Raw genomic sequence first — 27,147 nt, forward strand, 5'->3', positions numbered from 1 at the left:
TCCTGTCTTGAGCTGGTTTGCATATAAAAGGTCTAATTCTTTTTGCATAATGAAGTAACGCAAACTTCCAAATTTATTGCTAGTATGCAAGCTAAAAGAGTCTGGGTTTTCAATGAGTGAGAAATTTTGGCCATGCCAGGGCTGGAGTGGGCTTGGTGTACCTTGGAGCCCTGATGCTCTGACAGCTCAGGCTGGAGATTGGGGATCTGCTGAGAGGAATATCCACACTCCTCTCCCTCAGAAATCGCCACACAAAAAGGCAGGCGGGGGAGAAGATGAAGAGTGTGGACTGAGGAGATCACACCCTCGCAACAGAAATTACCTTATATCCTAAAAAGCAATTTTAAAACATATTGAAAACCAGGAACAGACAATGTAATTTGCATTTTAAGACAGTCTAGCAAACACATTCAAATACAATTTGGTCTCTGTACCCTGGGGATTTTACAGTGTGTTAGCTAACAGCGTTTTGCTACCATAAGCAAGGCCTCCAACTCTGTAAATAGCTGTGTGTAGGTGGGGTATCCGTGTCCCAAACACTTTTATATTTCTCCTAACGACTGCCCACAGCCCCCAGAGAAACAAAGATCCCATACAAAAAGCAATGCCATGACTACAGAAACCGAGGACTGAAATGAGTACCCCACACAAATTCTCCACGGTGTACGCAGCCTTCATTTTCAAGCAATTTACAAAGAGTAAACTGCCCCTCCAAAATAATGTGTCCGGCTGTTGCACGGGTCAGGATCTGTCCTGTGCGTCTTGTGCATTAGTTTTGAAAATGCTGTCTGTCATGCTGACTGCATTTTTGTCTATCATGGGTAACACAGCTACTTAGAAAAGATTTTGCATATGGGGTACTTTTATAATGAGTTTGCTTATTATACCTACAAAAGAATGATTTTCATGTCTGTAGCTTCCCTGCTGGTTTCTAAACCCAAAATAGCAACACAACTGCATGAATCATAAAAGCATATGCTCAGCTTGAAATACTGTATTTTTTTTTACTTTTTCTTTCAGCTGAAACAAAATGAAATTGATGTACACTGCCAACAAACCCTAAGATGTTAAAAAATGTAGACCCTAATCCTACAAATACTTATGGTGCTGCTGTATGTTCCTGAGTAATTCATCTCAGTTAGCTGTTGTGCTGTAAAGGAACTACTCCAAAGGAGCTGCTTAAGAACACATCATAAAGCACATCTAGGAAGCGGTCTTCAGAATCAGATTGTAATTTTGGGTTCAATTTTCTTAGCATTATCCCTCTCCTCCTCAATAATTACCAAATAGCCATTTTCTAAACATCTTTGAGGTAGTTGCAGACTGCAATTAGATCCTCCTTACCCCTCCTCCTCCTCTCTACCACAGCAAACAAGGCCCCTTGTAGCTCACATGTCCTACATCCACAATCATCTTGCATGTCAGCTGTTGTCCCAGGATGTCATAGCCTGTACAGACACATGGGATTAACCCACCTAAGGCACAGAATTTTGTATTTTTCCTTGTTGAATTTGAACTGAAGTTGGACAAATCTTCAAGTCCTTTGGAGCTGAGGCTCCAATATTTAGCATTTGAACACCACCCTTCATTTAGTATTGTCTGCACATTTGGTCAGGGAGCACTCTGTCTCATCACGCAGCTTCTCTTGAAGAGGCTGAAAAGTATCAGTCCCAGTACATCAGAAATATAAACTTGAGAGAATTATGGTCGAAGAGATGTACAGACTTGACCTTCCAGTACCGTTGGAAGAGTTAAAAAATATGGAAAATAGGGTAAAAACAAATGTACTTTACTCAGACTACACTGACACTGCTTTTAGAGGCTTACTGAAAAACTACCAACTATTAAAAAGCAGTGTCTAAATGAAATCTTTTCAGATGGAGATTTTTTTTCCTAAGAAATAAAATGTTTAGTGCCTTTTATCTCTATCTGTTCTAATGCACTTATTCAAGACAGTTTGGTTATGATCAACTGTAAAATCCTCTAGGTCTTTTTTTTCCAGTCCCAGTTAAGAAGTGAAAAGCTAACATCAAAGCATGGGCTTAAAATTTGCAGAATAGAAATCAACCAGTGCTTCATCTACTTCAAAGTGTAGCCACTGTTTCTCATCTGTTTATTAAAAATACCTAAATGCAAGGAACAACAGGCTTGAATGAATTCGATGTACAGTGTGTATAGTGGTAAACATGATACAGTATTTCAGTTCATTTAAACTGCATAGTTCTGTTAACATTACCCTCAGGTTGCTGTACTGATGCATATTTAAGTATTAGATTGAAGAATAAAACAGGAAAAAAAGCTAATTCCTTTGTTACTGTGGATGTATGTACGGAGACCCTGTTGGGCCATCTTTTTGGCAGTTTCATCTACCAGAGTGCAGAATTCTTTGATGCTAAAGATTATGTTCTTCAAAACCATAATTGAATACTATTTCATCATTAGAGAGAACCACTGTATCACAGGTACTGCAACTAAATCAAAAGGAGTTTTCTGAGCTAATTAGTTGAAAATCTACTCATGGTGATACTAAGAGAACATTACTTCAGTGCGCCATTACGAATATCAAGTCTTCCAAAGAGGCCCTTTCCTCATTGTTTTGCAACTCAAATGAGTCTTGATACATGCAATTAAAACACTTCTGTCCTTTAATGAAGTCTGAATCAAACCCTTGCATTGACACAAAGTGCATGAAACACTTCAGCTTTGACTGACCCTGCTTGTTCTCACTTTCAGTAAGTACCTTATTTATTAATTGTATGTTGTCTATATATTGTAAGCTGCCTGGGAGAGCTACAAGATCTAGTAAGCATCAAAAAAAAATTCATGGCATTATTCTAATAAACAGTAATACAACATGCTGATTGGAACTCTCCATAGACAGACTGATTCCACACGAGAAGTGAAATTGCCTTGAGAAGAAAATTAATTTGTTTCAATTCTGTCTCTGCAGACCAGGAACACACCGGCCCAACATACAACAGTATCCTCCACTGCGGACTTCTGAATAATGGTGCATGCAGCCTCTGGTACAGACAGAAACTGATTGTGTGGAACGTAAGATGGGAAAACAGCACGAATGTGTTTTTCAATTGATTGCTGGGAGGGAGGCTTCGATTTCTCCTAGGCAAGGAACATCATTTTTTCTAACTCAGACAGGGGCCAACAGTGATGGAAAGCACAAAAAAGGTGCTGCATTTAAAGAAAAATGCAGTTTACCATAAGAGGGCGGTAGTAGTTTACCCAAAAAATAGCTACGAAACCAGGTTGTCAGTCAAAAGATTTAACTTTCTCATGTTGAAGCTGTATATAAGTTACTTAGGCAGATACCATTGTATTTTAGAAAACTGAATTTGGAAACTTACCTTTTCTACTGCAAATGTGCGAATCACATATTCAGCCAGGAGCTCTGTTTCTATTAGGGTAACTTTAATGTCTTTATATATCTCCGTGTCATCTGGCCAGTATTTGCAGCATTTGACCTTTGAAAAATACAAAGGAAATTAAGTTTAATTTATTTTAGAAGGTTCATACTAAATCTATTCTGTATTCTGTGCAACAATTTCTGTTTTAAAATGCAATCACGTGCAAAACAAGTCACACTTCTTACATGTGGAAATGATTAATGTTCAAGGGACATTGCCTCTTCTTAAGACATCTTCAGAGTTGCAGGTGAGATTTGTGTTGTGGTTAGCAAAGTAAGGCAAAGTTGTACAGAGCACAAGGGATACTTCCACCCTGTGTGACTGAGTCACAGAAATTGTTCATTTCCTCTGCTTTCCAATGCAGGCTGTGCCCAGAGGGATAACTACCACCAGAAGGTTTTCCCCAAACTCTATTTGGTGATTTGTCTCAAAATTATCTTCCTACCTTCTAAAATGAAAATGCGTTTTTCTGACAGGAAGGATCACCTCTAATGTCGGAAAAGTATCTGTTTTCTCAGATTAACTTTCCAAAGGAACCGATGAGAGGTCAAATGGCAAAACCCAACACTTTAAGTCAAGGGATGAGTTTTATGTCTGGGCTTTAACACCAATTCACTCGGTGACCCCAAACACTATGGGTGGGATTCATCTCAGCTCAAACTAAGATGAGTAGGATAAATGCCTTCTAGAGGTGCTTTTATTTTCGTTAACTATGAAAAGAGTCTAGATGACTGCCTTCACCTAAATATTTGGCTGCATGATGGCTCAGGTTAGGTGAGATTAATTACCCTTTCTCCACAGTAATTTCACTTGGCTTCTGGAGCTGTGTGTTTTTGGCAAATTTATCCTGGGATATAGAGACGGAAAGAAGGTAGGTTTTGTGAACTGTTTTTCAGATTTTCTGAGCCCTGGTATGGTCCAGATGGGATGGACTTCACAGTATTTAACATATTCAAATATGCACTATTATTCCGCTATATTTTGAGGTGAGTCATTGTGGGGACTGTATATGACGATGCAGACAGCTGACAGACTTTTTTCCTCCTTTCCATTATTGTGGACAAGTTGGTGGGCACAGAAGCTAACACATTACTTATATATCTTGGTTTTATTCTGCTCCATCACAGTAATAGCTATGCTACCACCACTGCAGCTGGCCATCGTCCAGTAGTGCAGTACATGCTAGGAGTAGCATAGCATCTGTTATACATCTGCTGCATAGAATTTGATTCTCTCTTTCTCTCACTGAAGGGAAAATTTAAAATTGATATTTTAATACATGTAGACTTACTGGTTTACCTAAATATACACTTAAATGGGTTGGGTAAAAATCCCAAACACTTCAAATATTCAACAGAAAACTGATAGAAAAACAACAATCAAAAAAATTAAACTTCACAACCAGCAGAATATTTTTCATACCCATTTTCATGCCAAAATATTTGGATTATTATCATGTCTAGTCCTGAGCAAAAGGTAAAACTGATGAACAAGTGTATAAGCATACAGTGAAAACTGAAAAGCATGATTTAAATGATTTATTTATACAAATTCCAGGTTCAGTATACAAAGGATTACACAAAGAGTAAAACCTTGTCCTGCCTGGCAGAAGAAAATACTTTCCTCAGAATTTGTTTCTAGTGATGTAGCGTATAATCACGTACAATTCCTCTTTACTGTCTGGAGAGAAGAGGTCTTGCCACACCGAAGTAGTAACATTGGCTGATAAAAAGTTTGTCCGGGCACAGTCAGTAGCTCTGACCTTTTCTCTGACCCTTTAGCAGGATAAAATTTAAATCTGAACAGAACCTAGTAAAAGGGCTGGAAAAACACAGCCCCGCATCAGGATTCTCTTCAGAGAAAAAGAGTAGACTGGTCCTATGCCTTGGCTCCCAGCCACGAAATTATACAAGCACCTTAATGGCTTACTCCTGCTTACACAGCTGATGGAAAGCTCCTAGAGCAGAGCTGAAGTTCAGGTAGCTATAAGCAGGTTTTTATTTATTTCTCTGTGCTTGTCTTCAGACCTAGTAACCACATTAGTATTGGCTAAGAAAAATTCTTTCTATCCTTCACATTTCATGCAGTATTAAGCACGGTTTCAGGACAACTGGCAAACACTAGGTTATACAGTTCCCTTCCATAGTGTGAGAGGCTTGGAGCTGGGACACTGGACAGTCCTCCCAGTGCCTATCACTCCTGTAGCAGGGACAAGGTTAGCAAGACTGCCCCCCCACACCCCCATGCTCACCAGCCAGCCGACAGGACATCAGCACAGATGAGAAGGTTTCCACCAGCCAAGTGCTAGGCTGAGGGACAACCCCACAGTGCCTAAGTGGCAGGATCTCTGGCAAACACGTATTCATCTCCAAAGCGTATCTATCAGCTACAAGCAATGAGCAACCATTGCAAAAGCATTAAGCGCCGCTGCAAGCAGTTAGTAGTTGTTGCTGCTATCTATCGTTGCATCTACTTGATACTTATTCAGATCTTATCTTATTTGGATGTATTTCCAAAAATCCTCTGATAGAAGCTAAGTGAAAAACACTGAATGCTTGTTGTTTTGTCTGTGTTGTTAAAATAATCCGGAAAACTCCCATTGTTCAAATCCCTTAGGCCAGCAAACTGACCCTTTCACAGTCATTGCCGGGAACACTCTGAAATGGGGTTTTCCTACCTATGGCTAAGATAATTTTTCAACTCTCCATAGAGAATAAGGCGATTCATGCTACCCCCAGACTGGAGCAGCCCACTGAAAACCCTGTCTCTGGAGCCAATTCTCTTTTCCTGCCTGTTCACTTATCCTTTCCACGAATTTGGCCACGTGAATTTGGCCAAGGCACGTAGGAAGGGCGCAGCTGCAGCGGTGATCCCAGCCCCAGCACTACTGATCAGCACGTCTCTTTGTTGCTAACTTTAGACTTGTTTCCTTCTGATGGGCGCCTGCCATCCTCAAAGCAGCTCTAGTTTAGTAAAATAAACAATCGGGAACAAGCCACCAACCCTGGCTGAATTAAATTGCTCAGCCTTGAAGGAAAACATGCCTGTTTCTAACTTGGTAAGTCTAGACAGTCTGGATTATGACTAAGAACTGGGGACATTTAGAAAGACCAATTTAGAAGAGTTCCCACCTTCTTATACCTCTACTGTTGGATTTGCTTCCACTCTGTTTTTAAACCTTATTTAAGATGATCCAGCGGAATAATTAGGAAAGCATTGGGGGATGTCACACAGAAGTTACAGCCTTTCGTGCCTCATGCAGCTTAGGCCTGCTGGGGATTTCTTACTCTGCGGCACAGGCGATTTGGGGGACAGAGCAGATTGGAGCTGAGCAGAAGGATCCATGACAACACAATTTCCTGAAAACTCTCCCAAGTGGAATAGGGGCTGTAACAGTTATGGGATCAGTGCCAGAGCCACAGTCAGAGCCACAGACCAACACTAAATGATTCACTCACAGGGAGGGAGGGGGGGAGGAGAAACACTTTTTTTTTTTTTTACATTTCAGGCTTTATTTCTAGTTTTGGCTCTCGCTCTCCAATGCTGCTGCACGTGCTAAGCTCTAGAAATGGGAACTCTGTGGACTCCTGATGAGATAAAAGTCAAGTAAATGCTTAAAGAGCAGCCTCCCATCTCTTTCAGGACCTCTCAAATAAATGCAAAGTGTCTTAAAGACAGGAGCAGATTAAATAGTGTAAATTAAAATCACACTTTTAAGTGTTTAAGAGGATCAGGGCCTCTATTTGTACAAGGAAAGAATAAGTGTTTATTGGATCAGGGCCTCTATTTGTACAAGGAAAGACAATTGCAACAAAATAGAATATGGTTTTACTCATCAAATATAAGAAACATTTCTGGTAACATATGTTTGTTCAGTTTTTCTTTTTTAGCATAGCTTTAGCTACTGTGACTTGATGAATCTCTTTCCCTTTTTATAAACATTTGCTACATGTTTCACAAAACCCCCTACGAACAGAAGGTTTAGCTAAATAATTGATACATGAATCCAGAACTGAATACTAAATGCATTAGTTTTTTTTTTCCGCACAGTTGCTACCATAACAGTAAATATCGTCCACAAAGTAGAAAACATAATTTTGAAATCTCATCTGAGCAGAACTATAATTGAGAGTTTGTTCAGATACACCCCACATTTATATCCTAACAACGTGCCAAAAAATACAGATGTTCATCACAAGATGAGATAAAAGGGTGATTGCCAGAGACATAATGAAAATGCTCTGGTTTAATCTATTCATCCCAAGGTACACTGTCCAATTGTTCCAAACATGTTTATTTTACTCATAATTTTAGAAATTTGGAGAAGATGATTACCTACTTCCACCTCCTAGCTCCATCCCCCAGCAAAATAGTCTAATACAAGAAACTAAGAATTAGAAATGAAGGTGGAAAGTTGTTTTTGCTCTTTCTAAATATAACAAACAATGTAGGCAGTGGATAGCTAATGAACACAAATTGTGACTTCCGAAGCTGTATATTTAGCCATTTGGCAACGTGACACATCTAGCTAAAAGCAGTATGAAAGCCAGGACAGTAATTCATTTACTTAGAGGTCTGGAATAGGAGGAATATTACAGAATTAATATGTGAGCTGGCTGTGAAATATACTTTGTAGTTCGTACAGAACAGTTTAAATAACACTGATTATTCAAAGTTTCCAATTTCCTTTGATTCTGAAATATTCTTAGCAAAAAGGTGGTATAACTGGCTATGCACTGCATGGATTGTCGTTAGTGAACAGTAGTATTATATATTCTAATTTAAAATTAATCCTGAACTAAGTAACGATGATAAGTCAGACATAAATTTTGAAGTGAAACCTCTAAGATATAAAATGAAATAGCTAACCAAGCTCACTGGTGAAAATTTTTAACAGATTTTACAGATGTAGCTAGGATAACATCATATACTTTTATTTGGCTGACTTGAACTGAAAGGACATCCAATAATTGAAAGCGTTTTTATTTAAATACTTTTCAAACAAAAAATGTATTGTGATTTAAGAACATTTTATAAGTTATAAAACAACCTTTGACAGAAAGAACAGTCTTTCTTGTTTCCATTTTCTTTGTTTGCTTTTGAGCAAGTCAGTTAATTCATTTATACCTCATTTTACAGTTTTCTAAAAGAGGTATGGAGGAGTATTGAGGAAAATAACATTTAAGATACTGTTTGGCACCATCAGATTAATGGCTCTGCAAAAAGGCAGCCAGAAATCGTTAAGTTGTTCACAGCTCCCAGAGGGGGAGAGATGTCTCCATGAATTCCACTAGCTCAGTCTAACTTCTTCCAGTGCCGACTCAGAGCTGACATAATTCTCCACCTCCTGCTGCCCTGTGTTGCCCCAGCAGCACAATTCCTAGGTTGCCTGGTGGATGCACTCTCATTGAACTTCTGCCCAGAACTGCTGGCTTTCTGGACACATCCAGTGGTAGCCATACACTAATGCATTCCACCTGAGGGAATCAGTGTGATCCCTTTGTTTTTAAGACTCAGGTACACTGTTAGCATGCCATCAACCTGTTAGCTGGGATTAGATGGAATAAAGCTGACAGGCCAAACTCATGGTGTGGCCATACTTGTGTGTGCCATGTGTGGCCATGAAACAAAATTAGTCTTTATGGTATACAAAAATTGCTTTAGGGTAAAGATGAGCTAAGGTAAAGCTATTGCACTGGTCCTGCCTCCATCGCTAGTACCAACAGAAGAATATGGATTACCCCTATTTCATTGTTTATGTTTAGGCAATTTTGTCTTCTACTGGGCATTAAAAAAAGGTCGTAAATCAGCGCATCTTAGTACAGCCCTGGAGGAAAAAACCTGAGCACAGAGCACATGAGAAGGGTGGTCCCATGCCAAGATGAAGGATGGTTATAGGATTAGCTGGAGCTCCTCAAAGCCTGTCTTAATCCCCTACACAACTGTGAAATCACGGTCATACTGCTCAGGTCCTGTGCTCCGAGGACTTGATGTGCCTGCATTGAGTAGAACAGCCTGTGCTCTGAATCATGCTTCCATTCCAAGAGCAAAATCATGCCATTAGTTGAGCTACAGAGCACCACTGTATTGATGGATTGCCTTCTGGCTCCAAAACCTGATCATCTGATGTTCGGTTAGAAAGCTCTACGTGTCACTCTAGTGGGTAAAGTAAAACTGTCTTGGTGCCTCCTGGATACTTCTTCCATCACAGAGAGACTGAGAGATTAATTTCATGAGACTGCAGAGGTGAGGAGACTTGCAGTGATGGAAGCCGTTTCACTAAGGCCTGGCATTTACAAGAAGAACTTAAAGCCCTTTTTGAAAACTGCACTTATACGTGTCTCCTACACCTTGGCAGCACCTCAGCAGCTAACCCAACAAGGGGTTTGATCCATTTGTGTATCCTTAAGCCTCTTTTATTTATTTCTCAAAGTGAATTATCTCAATTGGATTAGTGAGCATTAAGATAGTAATCTCTGTTGATTAACATTCTTTGAAACATAGCTTTTACTGGAAACAAGAATGCATCAAAACATTGAGATCTGAAACCATGTCTGCTTTGAGTGACATGGGACATTGCTGAACGCTTGTAGGATGATGTCCTGTTTGATGATGCTAACATTGCTAATCTGAGGACATCTTTATTAAATGATTGCAAAGAGTCCTTCCTTCTCCTTCCTGAAGAACAACAGCCAATTTTTTTCCCTAAGGGCTCCTCCTCTGCTACACATAATGAAATAATGCCAACTTAATATGTCTGGTTAGAAGTCTAGAAAGCTGAAATCTGTTTTCATGACTAGAAGGGTTCACTGACTTGAAAGATTAACAATAACTTTAAATTATGATTGTTTTATTTTTTTCTCATTGGTACTCTGTAAAAGTATAAACTATACAGTATCCAACAACAGATATTGGAATTACAGTGAAACCAAAAGTAAAACAATGAATATCTAATACATGTACCATAAGCACAGGTCCCAGGTGTTCTCGGCAAACACGATTAAGAAAAAAATATTCTCTAGATGGGGAAAGACACTATAGGTTTTACAAACTGTGACTAGAATTACCTAGTGGTAGGGAAGGGTTTCGTACAGCAACCTTTCTCCCTCTCATTTCCAAAATGTGGTTTCTTTCTTTCAATGGAAAAGTTAAAATGAAATCTTAGTCTTCAGTATGCTTGCAAACTCTTTGGCACACCTCCTAAGGAGCACTAATGCCAGTATCCTGAACTAATTCCAATGTAGGTAATTTGGCTTATTAAATTTAGAGGCAGTTTCAATTAGATAGAGTGTCCTTCCATTTATACTAAATACAAATGTGCTATTTGTGAGATATTTTAAAGAGCCACTGTTTCACCTTTGCAATGTCTTTGTAATGGGCGATCTGAATCTTAAATACAATTTGAATTCACCTTTGTTTATTAGAGGGTCCTTCTGCATGGAATATTCTCAAAACTTGTAAAACATATAAGTACAAGCTTCATAAATGTTTTTGTGCCAAAAAAAAATCCTTTTTTTTATTCTAAGAATAGGTGGCAAGTCCATTGGAAATGTCACACAGTTTTAACGTTGCTGGAATTTCCTATGAAGTTTTTATTTGGTTCTTGCAATATGCTTTCAGTAACAAGTCTTTGGACAGGGCAGCTTTTGGCAGTTTTTTTTCAATGTTTACTGTCTGTCTGTAACAGGAAGAAAATGTCAGGTAGACCTGAAGAAGATCTGGTTCAACACAAAGATTTCTGGATTTTGTATGTTAATGAAATGTATTTGTATCTAGTTTAGAAATATTTCTGGAATGTTGACCAATCCTGAGCAAGGACCAAGTTTGTACCCAAGACCCAAACACATGCACATATGACTGCTTAGTGCTAGGCCCACACCCAAGAATTCCTGAGAATCACAAAATCACAGAATTGTAGAGGTTGGAAGGGACCTTCAGAGATCATCAAGTCCAACCCCCTGCCAAAGCAGGTTCACCTAGAGCAGGCTGGACAGGAACCCATCCAGGCAGGTTTTGAATATCTCCTGAGAAGGAGATTCCACAACCTCTCTGGGCAGCCTGTTCCAGTGCTGTCACCCTCAAAGGAAATAAGTTTTTCTGCATTTTGAGTGGAAAATTAATGTGTTCTAGCTTGTGGCCCGTTACCCCTTGTCCAGTCACCAGGCACCACTGAGAAGAGTCTGACACCATCTTTTTGACACCTGCCCGGTAGATATTTATAAGCGTTGATAAGATCCCCCCTCATTTTTCTCTTTTTCAGGCTAAGTGTCTCAGCCTTTCCTCATAAGAGAGGTGCCTCATTCCCTTGATCATCTTCGAGGGCCTCCACTGGACTCTTTCCAGTAGTTCCCTGTCCTTCTTGAACAGGGGGACCAAAACTTACAACAGGGAATGTTTTTTAGCCAACCAGAAGCAAGGAGATGTTCCCTTTCTGTCAGAAGACCTTGGTATGGGTCTCCTCACTGCCATACTTTTTTCAACAATGAAAAGTCAAAGCCATCAACATTTTTGCAGTGAGGTAGATGAGAGTGCCCATGTATGTAGCACGTCAACCAGAGGTCCAGTAAAACAAGCAAAGGAAAAGCTATGCCACCACTGTGTTCTTTCTTTTTCCCTGTGCAGGTATGGTCCTGCCAGCTCCTGAGAGGGAAAAGTCACCTCTCACCGGGAGGAGTGTGAGATGGCTACCAGGAAAGCATAACACTCCTGAGAGACAAGATGGCAGTGAGAGGCTATTTCAGCAGCGCTAAGGTGTGCGCAGGCACAGGGGCTATTTATTTATTTCAGTCTATGGCTGACCTTCATTCCCCTGTTTGTTCACATCCATTCTGTTATAGTCAACCCTGCCTTCTTTCAAAAAAAGGGTCTTTTGTGTGCTTATTAACACTATTAGCACTGGCTGTTTTCTAATTCTGGATAATAATTGCGAAACACTAATTACTGTAATTACTATGCTCCTGGGGTGAGGTTTTATTTTTTATAATTATTTCTAGTGATTTTTTTTTGTAAATACTTTGTCTATCATGCTTTCAATATAACAATCATGAGTCCTTCCAGCACATTTATATATCAACCACCTCCACTGAATTTCATCAGTGCATTTCACCATTTATTAATCAGATATTACTAAATTTCCTCTGCCTCAAGGAAAAACAAGGAGTGGGAGAGAAAGTGAGTACTGACAAATGACAAATGACGTGACATGCCAAGTTTGATTCTGCCAACCAAGTGTTAGTACCAGCCCAAGAAGAGCAAAGATGGAGGTGACAGCTAGATGGCACAATTGAATATATTCTAAATTTTCCCAGAATAACTCTTTGAGGAGGAAAGAAATGTTTCAATGTGTGCAAATATTGAAACACTTCAAGAAGCAACCTAAGACTTTGGCCAGTACATGAAGACCTTGATCCAGTTCCCCTTGTTTTCCACAAAAAGATCCAGCTCTATCTTTCCAAGTCTGTACTCCAAAGCAGTCTCTTGGAGTAAGCCAGATGTTCTCTTTGTGTCTGTTTTCTGATCACCCCTACACTGGTTGGATAAAAAGTTTTGTTTCTTCTAGAATAATCCCTCAGAATATGCTAAATCTCTCAGGAAAAGATGTCTCAAGCTACGCTACTATCTTCAGTTGCTCTAGCACATACAGACATGAGCATGGAGGCCTCCTGCATGAATACAATCCAAAATACATTTTTTTGAAATAGCTTGGGGTCACACTGATTCATTTTTATGAGTCTTGGTTTTAATTTTTACTTGTTAGTGTGTGATTTGGAAAATTCTCATTTTGTTGACCCAGCATGAAGAAGACAGAGACTTTTTTTCAAGGCTGCTTCAAGGGCTGCTTCTTTGTTTAGTTTTTTTGTACAAGTTCTTATGTCAACCTAGGCCAATCTTAACTAAAAACCACTTCATCATCCATTATCAAAGAACTGTTCATGCAACTCAGCAATGATTTTTCTAAATGACTGTGAGACCTCATTTGGATTTTTAATAAACAGTCACATTCTAATGAGGTCTTCATAAAACTGACTAAATATGTTTAGAAATCATTAGCTTAAATTACCAGTACAAAAGCCTCCTTTGGGAGCCCTGCAGATTTTGTGATAAGACTTCTGGCAGATGGATTAGTATAACAGCACAAGCGAGTTCTGAATTTCCACACCAGCAGTGTAAATGTGAGTGACTGGGTAACAGGCTACTAGATAAAGAGCTAAATGTCCCTCAGGTGGGTTCATTAAAGAGAGAAAACAATCAAAACACATTTCCGTGCCATTTAAATACCAGGTGCACAGCAGTCTGCAGGTGCCAGAAACACTGACAAGGGTCCCTTGCTGGAACACACAAGAGCTTAAAGGGATGCATGGTTTTGACAAGTATGCCTCAGATAATGACAGATATTGGCAGATGTACCCGGACCCTGCTGGAGGGTAATGCGGGGACTGAGTCATTTGCAGCAGGTGCTTGCATTAGGGACAGCCTCATGGTGATTCCTCCATCTGCAGTTAAAACAGTCCTGATGCATAATGCTCCAGGGCAAGAAGCAAGTTCCTAGCACTGATTTAATGACTATCCAGCCAGTCCTGGTAAACAAATACACATACGCCCCCTCAATGATTAATTCATGAAGGACGTACACTGTGTGGCAAACATGTTAAATAGATATTCCTCTTTCCTGAAAATATGAAGGAATTTTCCTCCTCAGCTTACAATGGGTCAAGAGGGTTAAAAAATAAAAATAATAACCACTGATAAATCTTACACCAGAAATACCAATTGAAAGAGAAAACCTCAAGGTTGGGAAGGTTACAAGGTTTACCCTGCAGGAATGCTACCAAAGGGCCCATTAAAACCATTACTAATCAAGGTGGCACAGAGCTTGTGTTAGGGGTTGCAGGACAGATGGTGTGTTTGTAATATGTCTCCTTGTGCTGATGGTTCCAGCTATGGGAGCAGGAGAGAAGCACCAACAGAGGAGTCACTGGATTGTGCTGTGGCTCATACGATCTCATTTCCATTAAAAGCTCATTTCAATTTCTGCTCTCTGATCTCACCTATGTTAGCCTCCCGAGAAAGCGAGAACAAAGTCATTTCTACCACTGCCAGAAAAAACAAAGCTGCAGATCTGTATCCCACTGGGACTCTTGAACCCTGAAGAAATCTCTACGGTGGCACAAACCATTGCTTGCCACTAAGGGAATGTGTTGAGCACCAAAAGATTGTGAGTTGAGGCCGCCAACACTGGCACCAAGAGTGGTGTCTCCCTGGCTCTCCTTACCTGACAGTTCACTCTGATGCTTTCAAATACTGACTGTAGGAAAACAGTATGTGGTTTCATGCAGTATGCTATTTTCTCTCTCAGGCTTGTTTATCCATACCCTGAAAACATCACTTCCTAAGTTATGTGTTTGGGTACTTATGAACATGTATAAAGCTTTAATGAAAGGGTTTGCTGGAGAGGTTCCTCTTCTTACAAATCCATCCATTTTGAATTGATATGCGACCACCCAACTATTTCTCCCTTCTTCCTTACTCAAGGGATGGAATTTTTAAAGCAGCGTCCATGATCCATTTTGGTCTCTGCAATTAGTCGTACACATGTTCTTGCAGCAGGTGTTAAATTCAGTCACAAATCCCATCTTTTTTATATCTAAAAATAATACTGGCACCTGATCTGTTGGCAGGCTTGGGCGCACAGATATCTAAACTTTAGGATTTATATGAACAATTGGCAAAGGACACAAGGAAGAATAAATTGAGATTGTAAAACTCAACTTGCTAAAAAGGAGACAAGATCCAACACTTTGACTCACACCACACAAACAGTGCTTTCTCTCTATCCTCATGCCAATGCCCCAGAGCAGAGGGGTATCAGCCACTCCACCAGCATGAAATTAAAAACATCTCTTAAAGCCATGTGGCTCACACCAAGATATGTGCACTTGACTTCTTATTCCAACAGTGTGATTTACAATAATTGCAGCAGTTGCAATAAAGACAGTGGGCTTTTTTCATTCCAGATGAAAGCTATATGCCCAGTTCCCAAGCAAATTTTCTTGGAAAAAAAACATCCCAAATGAGACTAAGACACCAGTGCATAGACAAAGCAGTAAATTGAAAGAGTCGGTTATTGATGGTTGTGAGAAACAAAGAAAATGGTTCCATTCAATACTTGTTGAAAACAAGATTAGCCATAATAACTTGAGTAGGAGGCCTACTTTAAAAGTTACCAAACAAAGAAAGAAAAGTACACAGTATCAACAAAGTAAAGCTTTCCTTTACAAGTCTGCTCCTGAAGATGACCTCCTGGTCAACAAATGTAGTGTACAAATGAATAAAGCTTTTTTTTTTTTTTGTTTTAGCCCAGAAGGCTTACAGAAAGGAAAATCCAAACAAACCAGGTTGAATTAGACTAGTATACTGTGAAGGTGCAATATCATAGTTCAACTAATTTTCTCAGAAATTACTCCCCCTCAGCCTCCCTTAAAAAAAAACAAACATGACTCCATACCTGTAACCTGCTTTGTAATCAATTCCTGAGTTTCCCTTAACAGAAACGGTATGTCTGAGATATACATAAAGACATGACGCTTTCCCTCTTTGGCAGTCTTTGCAAGCTGTGCTATACAGAATGCAGCTTTATCAGTTACTTTTTTACTGTGCTAATGTTATCAAAGCCAAGCATCCAAGGCATGTTTAAAAATAATTGATAATGAACCTCTTAGCAGAGGCAGTCATAAATATTTTATGTGCTATATTCAGTATATAAACATCTTGTTGGTCTGTGATTTAATTTCTAAAAGCAAACACCTTGGAAGTCTTTCATCTTTTTAAGTACAAAAATCACTTACCCTTCCCACTTCTACGAGATTAGTAACCATGATTATGCTGGCTGTGTTTTCATGCCATACCATTCTCCAAAAGTCATATATTGTCTCCTGCATCGGTCCTGAAACAATAAATCAAAGGAAAGGTTACTTTCTGAAAGTCGCATGATTGGAAGCTTGTCTCTGGGGAACTTTGAGAAACCGTTGACTATACGCATGTATTTATATCACTATCATCATATTTTTCATTTAGGGTCAATTTCATTTCTGTCATCCCACCTATCTGCATTTAAGTATTTTTTCCCCTGAAATAGTGCTCTGAAAGAAAGTTAGTTCTCCAGCATTTAGGTATTTATCTCTGTAATACCCAGAAGTGGAATTATAAAAAATGGATAACATTACTCTTTCTCTTAACAATTGGATGATAACCCAGGGAAGGTGTATTTGGAATGAAATGAGCCTCAATGGAGTATGTGGCCTTTCCTGGTTTCTAATATTTTTCTTAGTATACACTATCCATCAAATTATCCCAGCTCCTAAATTGTACTTCCTGAAGTGAGACAGAAGTTATGGTTTTTTGCTGCAATACATCACTCTGCAAAACAGCAGGGAAAGCAGCAAAGAACCCTGGCACACCAGGGCAGCCATGACCTCGGCACTGCTTTCCCCAACAACCCGGGGGCTTTTGTAGACAACCACACAGGGCTTCCTCTAGCATCGCGCTAGAGCTGGGCACCAATCCACAGGAAACGTTACAGAAATGTAAAGCGTTGAGAACAACCACATCACTTTGCACATACCTGGTCCTCTCTGTTTCTAGCCAACATGCCTTACCCATGATGTTCAGTGTGCCACCCCAATTTTAAACCACTGCTTTAAAATCACCAAGCCAATAAGAATAAACAAATGTAAAATACCATCAGATACTATAAACTTAACATCCACACTGAATCCATTACTGAACTGCTACAGTGCAGTAAGCAATTAGTGGCTTATTTAGAGAAATACCTTAAATCAGCTAATTGGAGCACAAATGGATAACGTACTGGCCTAAATGTTCCTCTACTGAAGAAACCAACACTTTTAAAGCATTACAAAACCACACATTGACAGATTTGTCCAGCTTGGCATCCATATTTTGGTACTTTGAGATCCCTTTGAAAATAAAATTTTCACTCTGAAAGTCAAGCATTTATGAAAAACGTAGTAATACATTACAACTATATTATCACAGCAGGGGGGTTAGACTAGATGATCTTTGAAGGTCCCTTTCAACCGAAACCACTGTCTGACTCTATGGCTTTGTGACTCTATGGTATCACAGGCAAGTCAGAACCAACTCACTAGGCAAATAACATCACAGTTATGATGGAACTTACAGCCCAAGTTTAAGGAAAAAGGATGGGAATAAGCTAAAACTTTAGACTTTTTAAAATTTATTTTTATTTTCAGCAATTTCAAAGGATAATTTTATCATCCATAATTTGCAGAGACCATTTAAAAAAGTTTGTATTCTCCCCTTTACTTTCTCTGCTTTTATAAATGCTGCATATATAGTTAGTTGCACAGGTTTCCCTATAATTATTCAACTTGTCTTTTACTTGCTTTGGTAGTTCATATAACAGGAGAAAAAGCCATTTAAAACAACAGGAAGCTATGACTGTTAGAACACAAGAAATGTCAGGAGGTCTCAAATTAGGAATAACAGCACAATCTAAAACTACAGTTTCTGAAATCACCAAATTCAAGCTGATGTTGTGGCTGCAAAACTGACACTTTTTCTTTTTTTTTTTTCCTTTTTATTTACAGCACAGAACAGTTGATACTTTTGTGAGATTTTCATTCTGAAGTATGACAAGATTTAGATCACTCTCCACCATATGGAAATTTACAATAAGTATTTTACTTCTACTTAAGTGTCCTGGATACGTAACATTGTCTCAGTGAAACTTTGAATGCCACAGTAAGAAAATTAATACATAGTATAGTGAAAACTTAGCTTCCTTGCCTATTAGTAATGCAGGATTCAATATAACAACAGCTTTAGAAAGGTTATTGGCCAACCTCTCCTACTGGTAAAAGGAAGGTGACTATTTTACTCACTGTAAGAAAACACTATCTCTGAATAGCTCCTTCCCTCCTCTCCAATCTTAAACAAATACCCAGAAGAATAACTATTGCTATCATATTTGAAGGAGCGTAGCTAAAACTAGGATTAGGAAAAGGCATTCTTCCACAAAGTTGTGTCCTGGAAAGAGTCTGTAAGTTCATGACACATCTTTAAGATTATTTAAGCTTGATCAAGGACAAAAAATAACAACACTATTGCTTCAAGACTCCCGATTCACAGCCTGGTTTAATGGCGAAAATCTGAATGGCTCCACTGCATTCTGTAACCACAGGATTCGGGATTGTTCATATGAATATATTTTTGGTAAAGCTGCAGGAAAGGTGAGACAAGACTCTCTGTCTACACAGCCATCTTCTTCTCCCCTTGCAAGAAGCCAGAATCTTTGAGAAACTGAGGGGCAATGTAGCAAGTTTCTTTACGTACTATTTCAGTTTTCTTTCCCACAGATTCACTTGAGATACAACACTGTCGAGCCCAAGTTTGTAGCAGTCATTTCTTTTTGACAGCTCTGAGACAGCGTGCAACAACTTATTCCTGATTTTTTTTTTTTTTTTGGACAGCATAATTCATCTTGTGATTTAAAGATTCCTACATTTCAGATTCTGATATAACAAATTACAACTAGTGAGAGATCCTAAACACTAATTCCTTCCTAAAGATTTTAAATTTATCATTCTTTATAAATAAAAAAATAATAAATTATAAGAAAAAGAAATCTTTAGAAAAAGTAATACATTTTTCAGGCCAGAGAAAGAACTGAGCTCTGACAAGTCTTTCAAGCTGGATTGCAAATGTTCTTCCAGAAGAAGTGTCCTATTCTGCCATGCTGAATATGTTCTTCTCGATCTTACTATCCAAATGATAAGACAATCATAATTAAAAGTGCTTGACAGGGTTTCCTGATCAAGTATTCTCAAGTATTTTCTTGCTTTTCCTCTCCAATTCTTACATGTAGCCTCCAAACTGCTTTCATGTTCAGGACACTGAAAGGAAAAAACCACCCAAAAGCCTACCTTAAAGTCTCAGAAAGTAATTCTTTTCTACCCCATTTTTCTTTTCTTCTTGACATTTTTCAAATTATTTTCTGACATATGAATAAATTATTACCTGTCTTCAGCCAAAATGGAAAAGCATTAGAGGCTAGGTAGGTTTGGAGGATTTATTGTCATGAAGAACTGAACAATTTGATTCCAGAGAGTCGTGGCAGGGAGAGAAAGAGCCTATAATTGTTCTAAGCATCAACTTAACAGATGTGTGCACAATAGGCAGGAAGGTTATTCTCAGCAGTTGCCCCCTTGTGGGAGGAGAAGGTCTGAAGAGAAGGTACTGTGCTGCCTAACAGTAGGCCTGCGGCGTACCCCATTAGCTACACAATGTACTAGCTGGTATCAAAGATTTCTGCTGTGAAAAAGAAGAAATCAACAACATACTGCAACCAGAAAATGAAAAGCAAAGGAAAATAAGAAAAAGAAATCAACCCTCCAAACCCCAAGCTAATTAAATGCATTATTGAAAAAATTCAACAGAAATGATCAGTTGTATATATCACAACCATTAGTTGTATTACCAGTAGTTGTTAGTTGCTGCTCTGGGAATGCAAACATATTAGGAAATGGAATATCACACGGTTTTTAAGAATGGTTTTAAGCAGCTGCCTGTGTACACAGAGCTTTCTAGAGCCTCTATTTTTGCTTGTTATTATGAGACTCTGTTCTAGCAACTGGTATTGCTACTGGGGTGTGTGATCAATTTGACCGTGATAAACTAACCCAGAATACAGAAAAACAGTGTAAGGAAGCAAGCAAAAACACAAAGAAACAAGTAAATGGTTGGACTCAATGATCTTAGAGGTCACTTCCAACCATGGTGATTCTGTGAAAACATGAACCTTGGAATGTCCCCAGCACTTACTCAGAAGGGACTTGTAAATGTATGGGCCATTTTTCAATTTCTAGAAAAGTAAGCAGCTTAAACAAGGAACAAGGATTTTCTAAAACATTTTTCTAGCGCAGAATGTGAAATCCACAAGCTGGCGACCAAATTCAATGGTAGATATTAAAGCTAGAAATGTGCAGAAAATGGACACCTTTAAGCTCCAAAGGCTCCCCAGGGACAGTGCATGGGCAGTGGCAGCCGTTAGCACGTGTTGATGGAGGTGGTGGACTGACAAAACACAAGACTTATGCCTGCAGCAGTTAAATTCCATCTTGAAAAGAGCGCAATAAACCTCCTTCTAGTCAGTAGATGCATTCACCCAGCATAAGGAGGTGGCTATAAAATTGTCCCATCACCTAACGGTTACTGCAGTTTCTGGTAGCAATGATAACTGTCTTCACTTTCTACTGAAGCAAAGCTTGCTGCTTGTTGTTATGACTGCCTCCAGCTGGACCTTTCAAGGACAACTAGAGTGCATGGCCAAAAAAAAACCAAAAACCAATGATTCCCTTTGCAACTGTACCATCAAAAACCACCCAAACACATTATCTAGCAGAAAACGTTCAAAATACACAAGAAAACAACCCAGATATTTAAAAAAAAAAACAAAGAAAACCCAAAAACTTCTGGGAGAACAGAATACAAGGTAATAGATTAAGAAGTTCAAGAATTCTCCTTTTCCTAATGAACCTTTTAAATGGGACACACTTACTCTCAGAAGGATAATTTACAGAGAGTTTTGCAGAAGGAAGCAAAATTACAGGGTTACTAATGCTCTGCCAGTCCAGTGATCTGATAATCCAGAAGTGCACGTTATTTGCTCTTTTAACCATGCTAGAATTTGGAGGTAAGAACAAAATGCCCTTTCAGAAAAAGTTGTGTAAAAACCTGCAGTTAAATGTTACTTTAAACTATAAATATCACTGACTGCAGGCAAGGGAACATCTCCCTTAACTGAAATACATTTTTTCCCTGACTCAAGAATACGTGCCCAAGATTTTATCAAAAGGAATTTGCAGAGGCATCATTATGTCATCAGATTTTCATAGGTGTTCAGTTTTGTCAGCCTCTCAGTTACCTCATGGGACATTCTTCAGTCATCAACAGCTCTACAAACCTGGACATCTCTTTGCATGATCAGGTGGAGTGTCAGATTAGGTTAGACTACACTAAGGAGTGTAAGATTAAGTTCCACTTAAAATAAAATAAATCAATCTTTCCATCTAAAATAGTCAGCGTACTATAAAGAAAAGTGAGAGATCCCAGTTTTGCTGATCTAGAAAGAACAATCACATCAACTAGCAAGATAAATTGCTATGTCTTTGTAATTGCATCATCACTGCCACACAGCAGTACAGATCATCTCCGTGCTGGCTTCTCAATGGAAGATACTTGAAGATCTGATCAGCTGCTGATAATCTGATTTGTTTAGAGCAGTCTTTACCATATGCTTGTTGAACAGCATGTATTTAACTTTCACTCACCCCTCCAGGAGTTCTTAAGGGTTTAGTGTCTCCATGGAGGCCAGCAAAGTCCGGAACAAAGCTCTGCTATCAAAACTTCAAAAACTCAGGCCTTGATCATGAAATCTTTCCGCAATAACTTCTCTCAAAGTAGGTTTAGACATTTGTTTCCTACCATAATGTATACACTGAAATTGACTTTCAAGGCTTATACACGAGCATGTTTTTATAGGCACAGTGAATGCGCTCCTACAAATACTACAAATAACTTTTAAGTCTGAGATAAAACTGTGGTCAAGTTATCTCTAAAACATATAGGCCCACCACTCACCGGTAACTGTCCAAGTGCACACAGACCAGTCTTTCATACTTTAGGGTGCCAAGAAAATAACTATGAAGAAAAATGAGGTCATATAACCTGGAGGCTTCTAAGGCTTTAATAAAAGTCCTCCCAAGTCTGTTACAGAAACTAAAACAGCATCGAGGTGCCACGCACTTACTCGCTTTTACTCAAGTCTCCTATAGGCCTATCACTGTAAGAATCAACACACTAAAAGGCAACAGAGATGTTGGTACTGTCAGAACGTGGCCATAAATGCTTCAGTGTTATTTATTAATTGCTAGTTTCTAGCTGCCGTACTTTGGTATTATTTATTATTTGTCGCTTCTGCATATCCCAGCCCCTCTGATGGCATTGGAAATGCACTTTCTAATTTTAGCCTTTAAAACATTAATCATGATGTAACGTTCAGCAGGGCTATATTGTAATTATGCTGGCTTTCCTGATAAAACTTTCTTGGAAATGTCTCTTGCCTGGGAAAAATACAAATAAACAAAGCTTTGGAGGAACTTCACATGAGGTTGTTTCCCTATAAGTACATTAACCCAGCAGGCAGCCCAAGCAAGGAAACCTGAGGCTATGGCTACTCTTAGGTGAGGTACAGAGAAAACCTCCCCCTCAGTTTCAAACCTTATTTTAATGTAATTCCTCCACGGTAGTAGATTCAGAGATGGTGCAGAGAAGACGCTTCTTTGCAGAGACAGTAATTAACTCATAGTCAGGTAAGAAAGAACCGTTTTGTAAGCAATAGTTCTATCAGGACTTAATTCACAAATAAATTAAAAGAATATTTGGTTTCTGCTAAAACTAGTTTTAACTGAGGCTTAAGAATATACCGTGCATATCAAATATACAGAATCCATATTTGAGTTGTAGTCAGTCTCGTTTTTGCCTTTTGCAACAATACCACCTTAAAATGCAAAGAAGAAAGAAAGAAAGAAACACACAGAAACCAGTATGAAGCAACACTATTCCACAGTAAGTCACCTTCACTACCCTCAAGTGGGTTAATCAGGACTAAGCTATGAATTTAAAATTTTTCTTTCATGATTTCCTCACCTTAGATGGATTGTCAATAAGAAACAGATCTGACTGAATCTTGTTAGCTTGACATTTCAGGAAAATGATGCTTATAAAGCCAGCTGAAATGCTTTCTTGGGACAAATCCTGCCCAGTGCAGCTACTGGCAACGTAGAGGCTTTCCACTGTATCCTTTGCTCAGGAAAAACACAGCCTTCTCTCATTATCAGCCAAGGGACAGCAGTGTGAATAGTAATTGGCTGATTTTCAAGCACAAACCAAATCCTACCTGCTTGGAGCTAGCCAGTCAGCAAGCCCTGCTGTCTGCAGATCGCTATATGTGAAAATTGGCTTTCAGAAAATGAAATTTTCAAAGTGCTTTCAAGTCCCATTAGCTTTCAACAAGGCTTAGATTACTAAGCAACTGAGGTGCACGTAGAAATTTTATCTATAGCTCCCACGAGACTGACCAGTGCTTTGGCTGGCTTGCTATACCACCTCCTCCTGCATTTAGAGGAGTCAGCACTAGACCTTTCACAGGATGAAGGAAAGGAGGAGATTGACCTGTAAATTCTCCATCTCTTTCCAAATATAAAAAGAACATAAAAACATTTGGCCTGTAACATGCCCTTTACAATGCACAGCAGTGATGAGCCACAGTCCTATTGTTTTATGAAATACATGCAAGCATCTTGTAGCTAGCTAAAAGAAAAAATGCTCTCTGTTCTGAATTCCCAGTTTAATATAGAGATGCTCAAAAATATATCCTTTGAGTAACGACAAAATTGATTACTCAGGAGAATTTTTTCTTTAAAATTGCTCATTTCACAAAACTAGATAATCAGCTCAAAAATGTGTATTTTAAAATTGTGTGTACATACACATACACATCAACTATTGGCTACAGCTGGATCGTTTCTCTTGTTGGCATTTCCTCTGATCCTGCTCTGCAGTGATTCTGTGGGCAGTCAGAAAGTTTTATGGGAATGTGGCATTTATTCTTTGGAATATCATATAGCATTTTCTTTTATTTATTGATACAGATCTAACTACACTGGAACAGCACACACCTCTATGCTGTATTTTGCCTGCGTTATGGTACCATCTAGAAATCCCACTCTGGGACTGGAGCTCCACTGTAGCAGGAACTGCTTTACATATTAAATGCCCATGAATACGCAAAAGGTGTTCGGGCCCCTCACCATCACAATCCAAACATGCCTTGAGAGAAAACAGGATGCAATGTAGGGTTTGAATGAACTTAACAGGCTTGGTATGATATGCAGCCGCCACAATATGCCAGCTCCCTAGCCATTTCTGAATAATCTTACTGGTCCCTGCTCCACATTAGTATTTCCACCATGTTCAGAAACAAGCCATTGCTGCACTTAAATATATGTTTTAAGTCTGAGACCAAACTTTATTTGTTCAGTATTGGCAGGTGCTATTTAAGACATTTTTATAACGCTACAGCTAATGCTACCAGCTAACTTTCCATCTAATAAAGTGTTACACACTTATTGATTGACATTTCTCCACAGCTAAATTTCCAATACTAGCTCAGTTTGTTCTGTATCAACAACATAAAACGAAAATGTCATATGATTTCCCAAAGAATAAATAGCACATTCCCGTAACCCCTTTTGACTACTCGCAGAGGTACTGCAGACTGGGAACAGAGGAACTGGCAGCCACAGAAATCCCCCAGATTTATCCATTTAGTTTGAGATTAGGCAAAACTGAACAGAGTAAATGCTGTGTACATAGTACTACTGGCCATGTATGTACTGCTATGCTATTCAAGAAAGCTGCTTTCTCTGATCTTAACCACAGGAAATTAAAAAACCCAACAAAACAATGCAGTTGTAGTTTAATGTAGTCCATGCAGTACAACTGAAGAACTCTTTCTTTCATACAATTTGCTTGCCACAGAGTGAGGATGTTAAATAGTCAGTTCCTCTTATTAATATTTTCTCAGACTGGATAAATCCAGTGTCTTCCCAATTTTGCATTACATGTAGCACTCCCAGGGGCTAGGGATCCCCCAGTGAGGATTATGTGGGATACCTGAATAAGGCCAGAGCCTTGAATCTTTACATTGCAGAGTTTGTAGGAGAGCACTGCTAGGCAATGGCTTTCAGGGAGCATGTTTCAATTTTTTCTGCTATGAAATAGGAATACTTTGAATAACTATAATTGTAACTAGAGGCCCTGATGTATTTTCCAGTGGAGCATACTGGCTACAGAGGAACAGAGTTGGTCTCACTCGCACAAGGACTCTCTTTCTCTCTATGCCCTACAGACATTTAATTGTTTAATTACAATTAAGCATGACGGGAGAATGATAGAGGACTCATCTGGGAAACTGAGATACAGGTCCAAATTGATTCAGATCAAATAGCAACATGAGGTATTGGCTCTTCATCTGAGGCCACAGCTCTGACTGAAGGCTTATTCCAGGAGCACTGAGCCCACAGTTTTAAACTGTCTTTATGAAGGCAGTCCAACAGAAAGCTTCAGTTTAGCTGAATCAATGTTTTTCAGTAAGAAAGCTGTTTCAGTTTCTAATTTGTGCATTCTTCTCAATAAGAGTGATTTGCATCATGGAAATATGAATACCTATTAATCACTCATTCTAAACAGCCCATCTGAGCTTGAGAAGACTAACAAATATGGAATTTGTTTTGTAAAAAACATGCTGCTTGTAACATTTCCAACTCAAAAATCTTAGGTAATTGACTTGTTGGACTGGGTTCTTCATATCAACTTGTAATGCAGAATCAATTTTGATGATGGATGAGAAGTTTAAGATCATTTTATCCCCTTCAGTAGAAGGTTCCTTCGGGAATGGACAAAAGAACCTAATTAGTCTTTCCCATTTCTACTTTCTATTTTCATGTTGAGTCAATCATAAGCATCAGGATGTAATAAAATCATCACTATTCTCTAGCTCAAAAATATGAGTTCATTTTGGCTACTTGTTTCCTTTATTTTTCCCCAAGGACCTTATTGTGAAGGAATGTTGCTCATGCTTGTGAGTAAGATATTCAGATGCTGTATTTTTTAAACTTGTACTGGGAGTTTAAGTGCATTAACATGAATGCTCTACTCAGATGAACAAACAAGTTAATTTAGTCTACATTAAAGGATAAATAAAAATGCTAGCAAAACCAAATATGTCATAATTTATTATCCTGATAGGTATCTCATGAGTGAGATATATCACTAAAAATATATTTTTCTATTTAAGGCTGGAGAACTTTGATACATTCATTTCTTTCTCAGTCATAGAACAGCAAGAATCAAACAAATATTAGTTTGATCAAGATACATATGAAGGTCATTAACACATAAGTATATACTGGATATTTTTCCTTTTAACTTCAAGATAGTTACGGTAAAATTTAATTCTGCACGATAAAAAAGTATCTCAGCCCTATTATTGATTGTTATTTTTGGGAGCAAGTTGGATATTTGCACCACTTCAAGTAGGAAAAGGCAATGCCAACCTTTTAATTCTATTTTTTAATGATATTTTATGGGAGTCTGCAGTATTCAATGTACACTTTAAACAAGAAAAGCCATTCTAACATGTGGAGTGTATTTGTGCTTAGTACAGACACAGTACCATGAGCCTGCTTGCTCAGAATGAGATTTAGCAGCAGCATAGGCGATCTCCACAAAGTTTCCATCTGAATCTGAATCCATATGATTCTAATGATTCTATGAATATGCAACTGCATGGAAGCATACAGATGGATAGGGAAAGAAATTAATCCAATAAGCCTGTATCTATTTTTTTCAAAGGCAGTGCTTCAAAATCACCCAGACTGTCATGTGCATTGGTGGCCATATCAATAGAGAGATTTCAGTTGCCACCAAAGGATACAGAATAGATAAAAGATGATAGGTTTCAAAGATTTGGATATGGTGACAGGAAAAAAAAAAAGCTGCCTTATTTGTTTTTTGATACCTTTGTTTCTGAAATACATTCTGTTTGTAAATTTGCTACACT

General features: G+C 38.7%; 1 protein-coding gene across 6 annotated transcripts in view; it reads right to left on the minus strand.

Moving 5' to 3' along the window:
• The window catches only part of PTPRM (protein tyrosine phosphatase, receptor type, M), a 360,339-nt gene that overhangs the window by 18,484 nt on the left and 314,708 nt on the right, over positions 1-27,147 (minus strand). For all 6 annotated transcript variants that reach the window (XM_014938720.1, XM_014938716.1, XM_014938719.1 and 3 more), the window contains 2 exons: positions 16,268-16,365; positions 3,363-3,479 (listed from right to left, as the gene is read on the minus strand). In XM_014938720.1, the coding sequence (XP_014794206.1) occupies positions 3,363-3,479; positions 16,268-16,365 (215 nt within the window). The remainder of the gene's footprint in view (positions 1-3,362; positions 3,480-16,267; positions 16,366-27,147) is intronic.

Source organism: Calidris pugnax, unplaced genomic scaffold (genome assembly GCF_001431845.1).
Source record: "Calidris pugnax isolate Ruff unplaced genomic scaffold, ASM143184v1 scaffold13, whole genome shotgun sequence".
NCBI classification, from domain to species: Eukaryota; Metazoa; Chordata; class Aves; order Charadriiformes; family Scolopacidae; genus Calidris; species Calidris pugnax.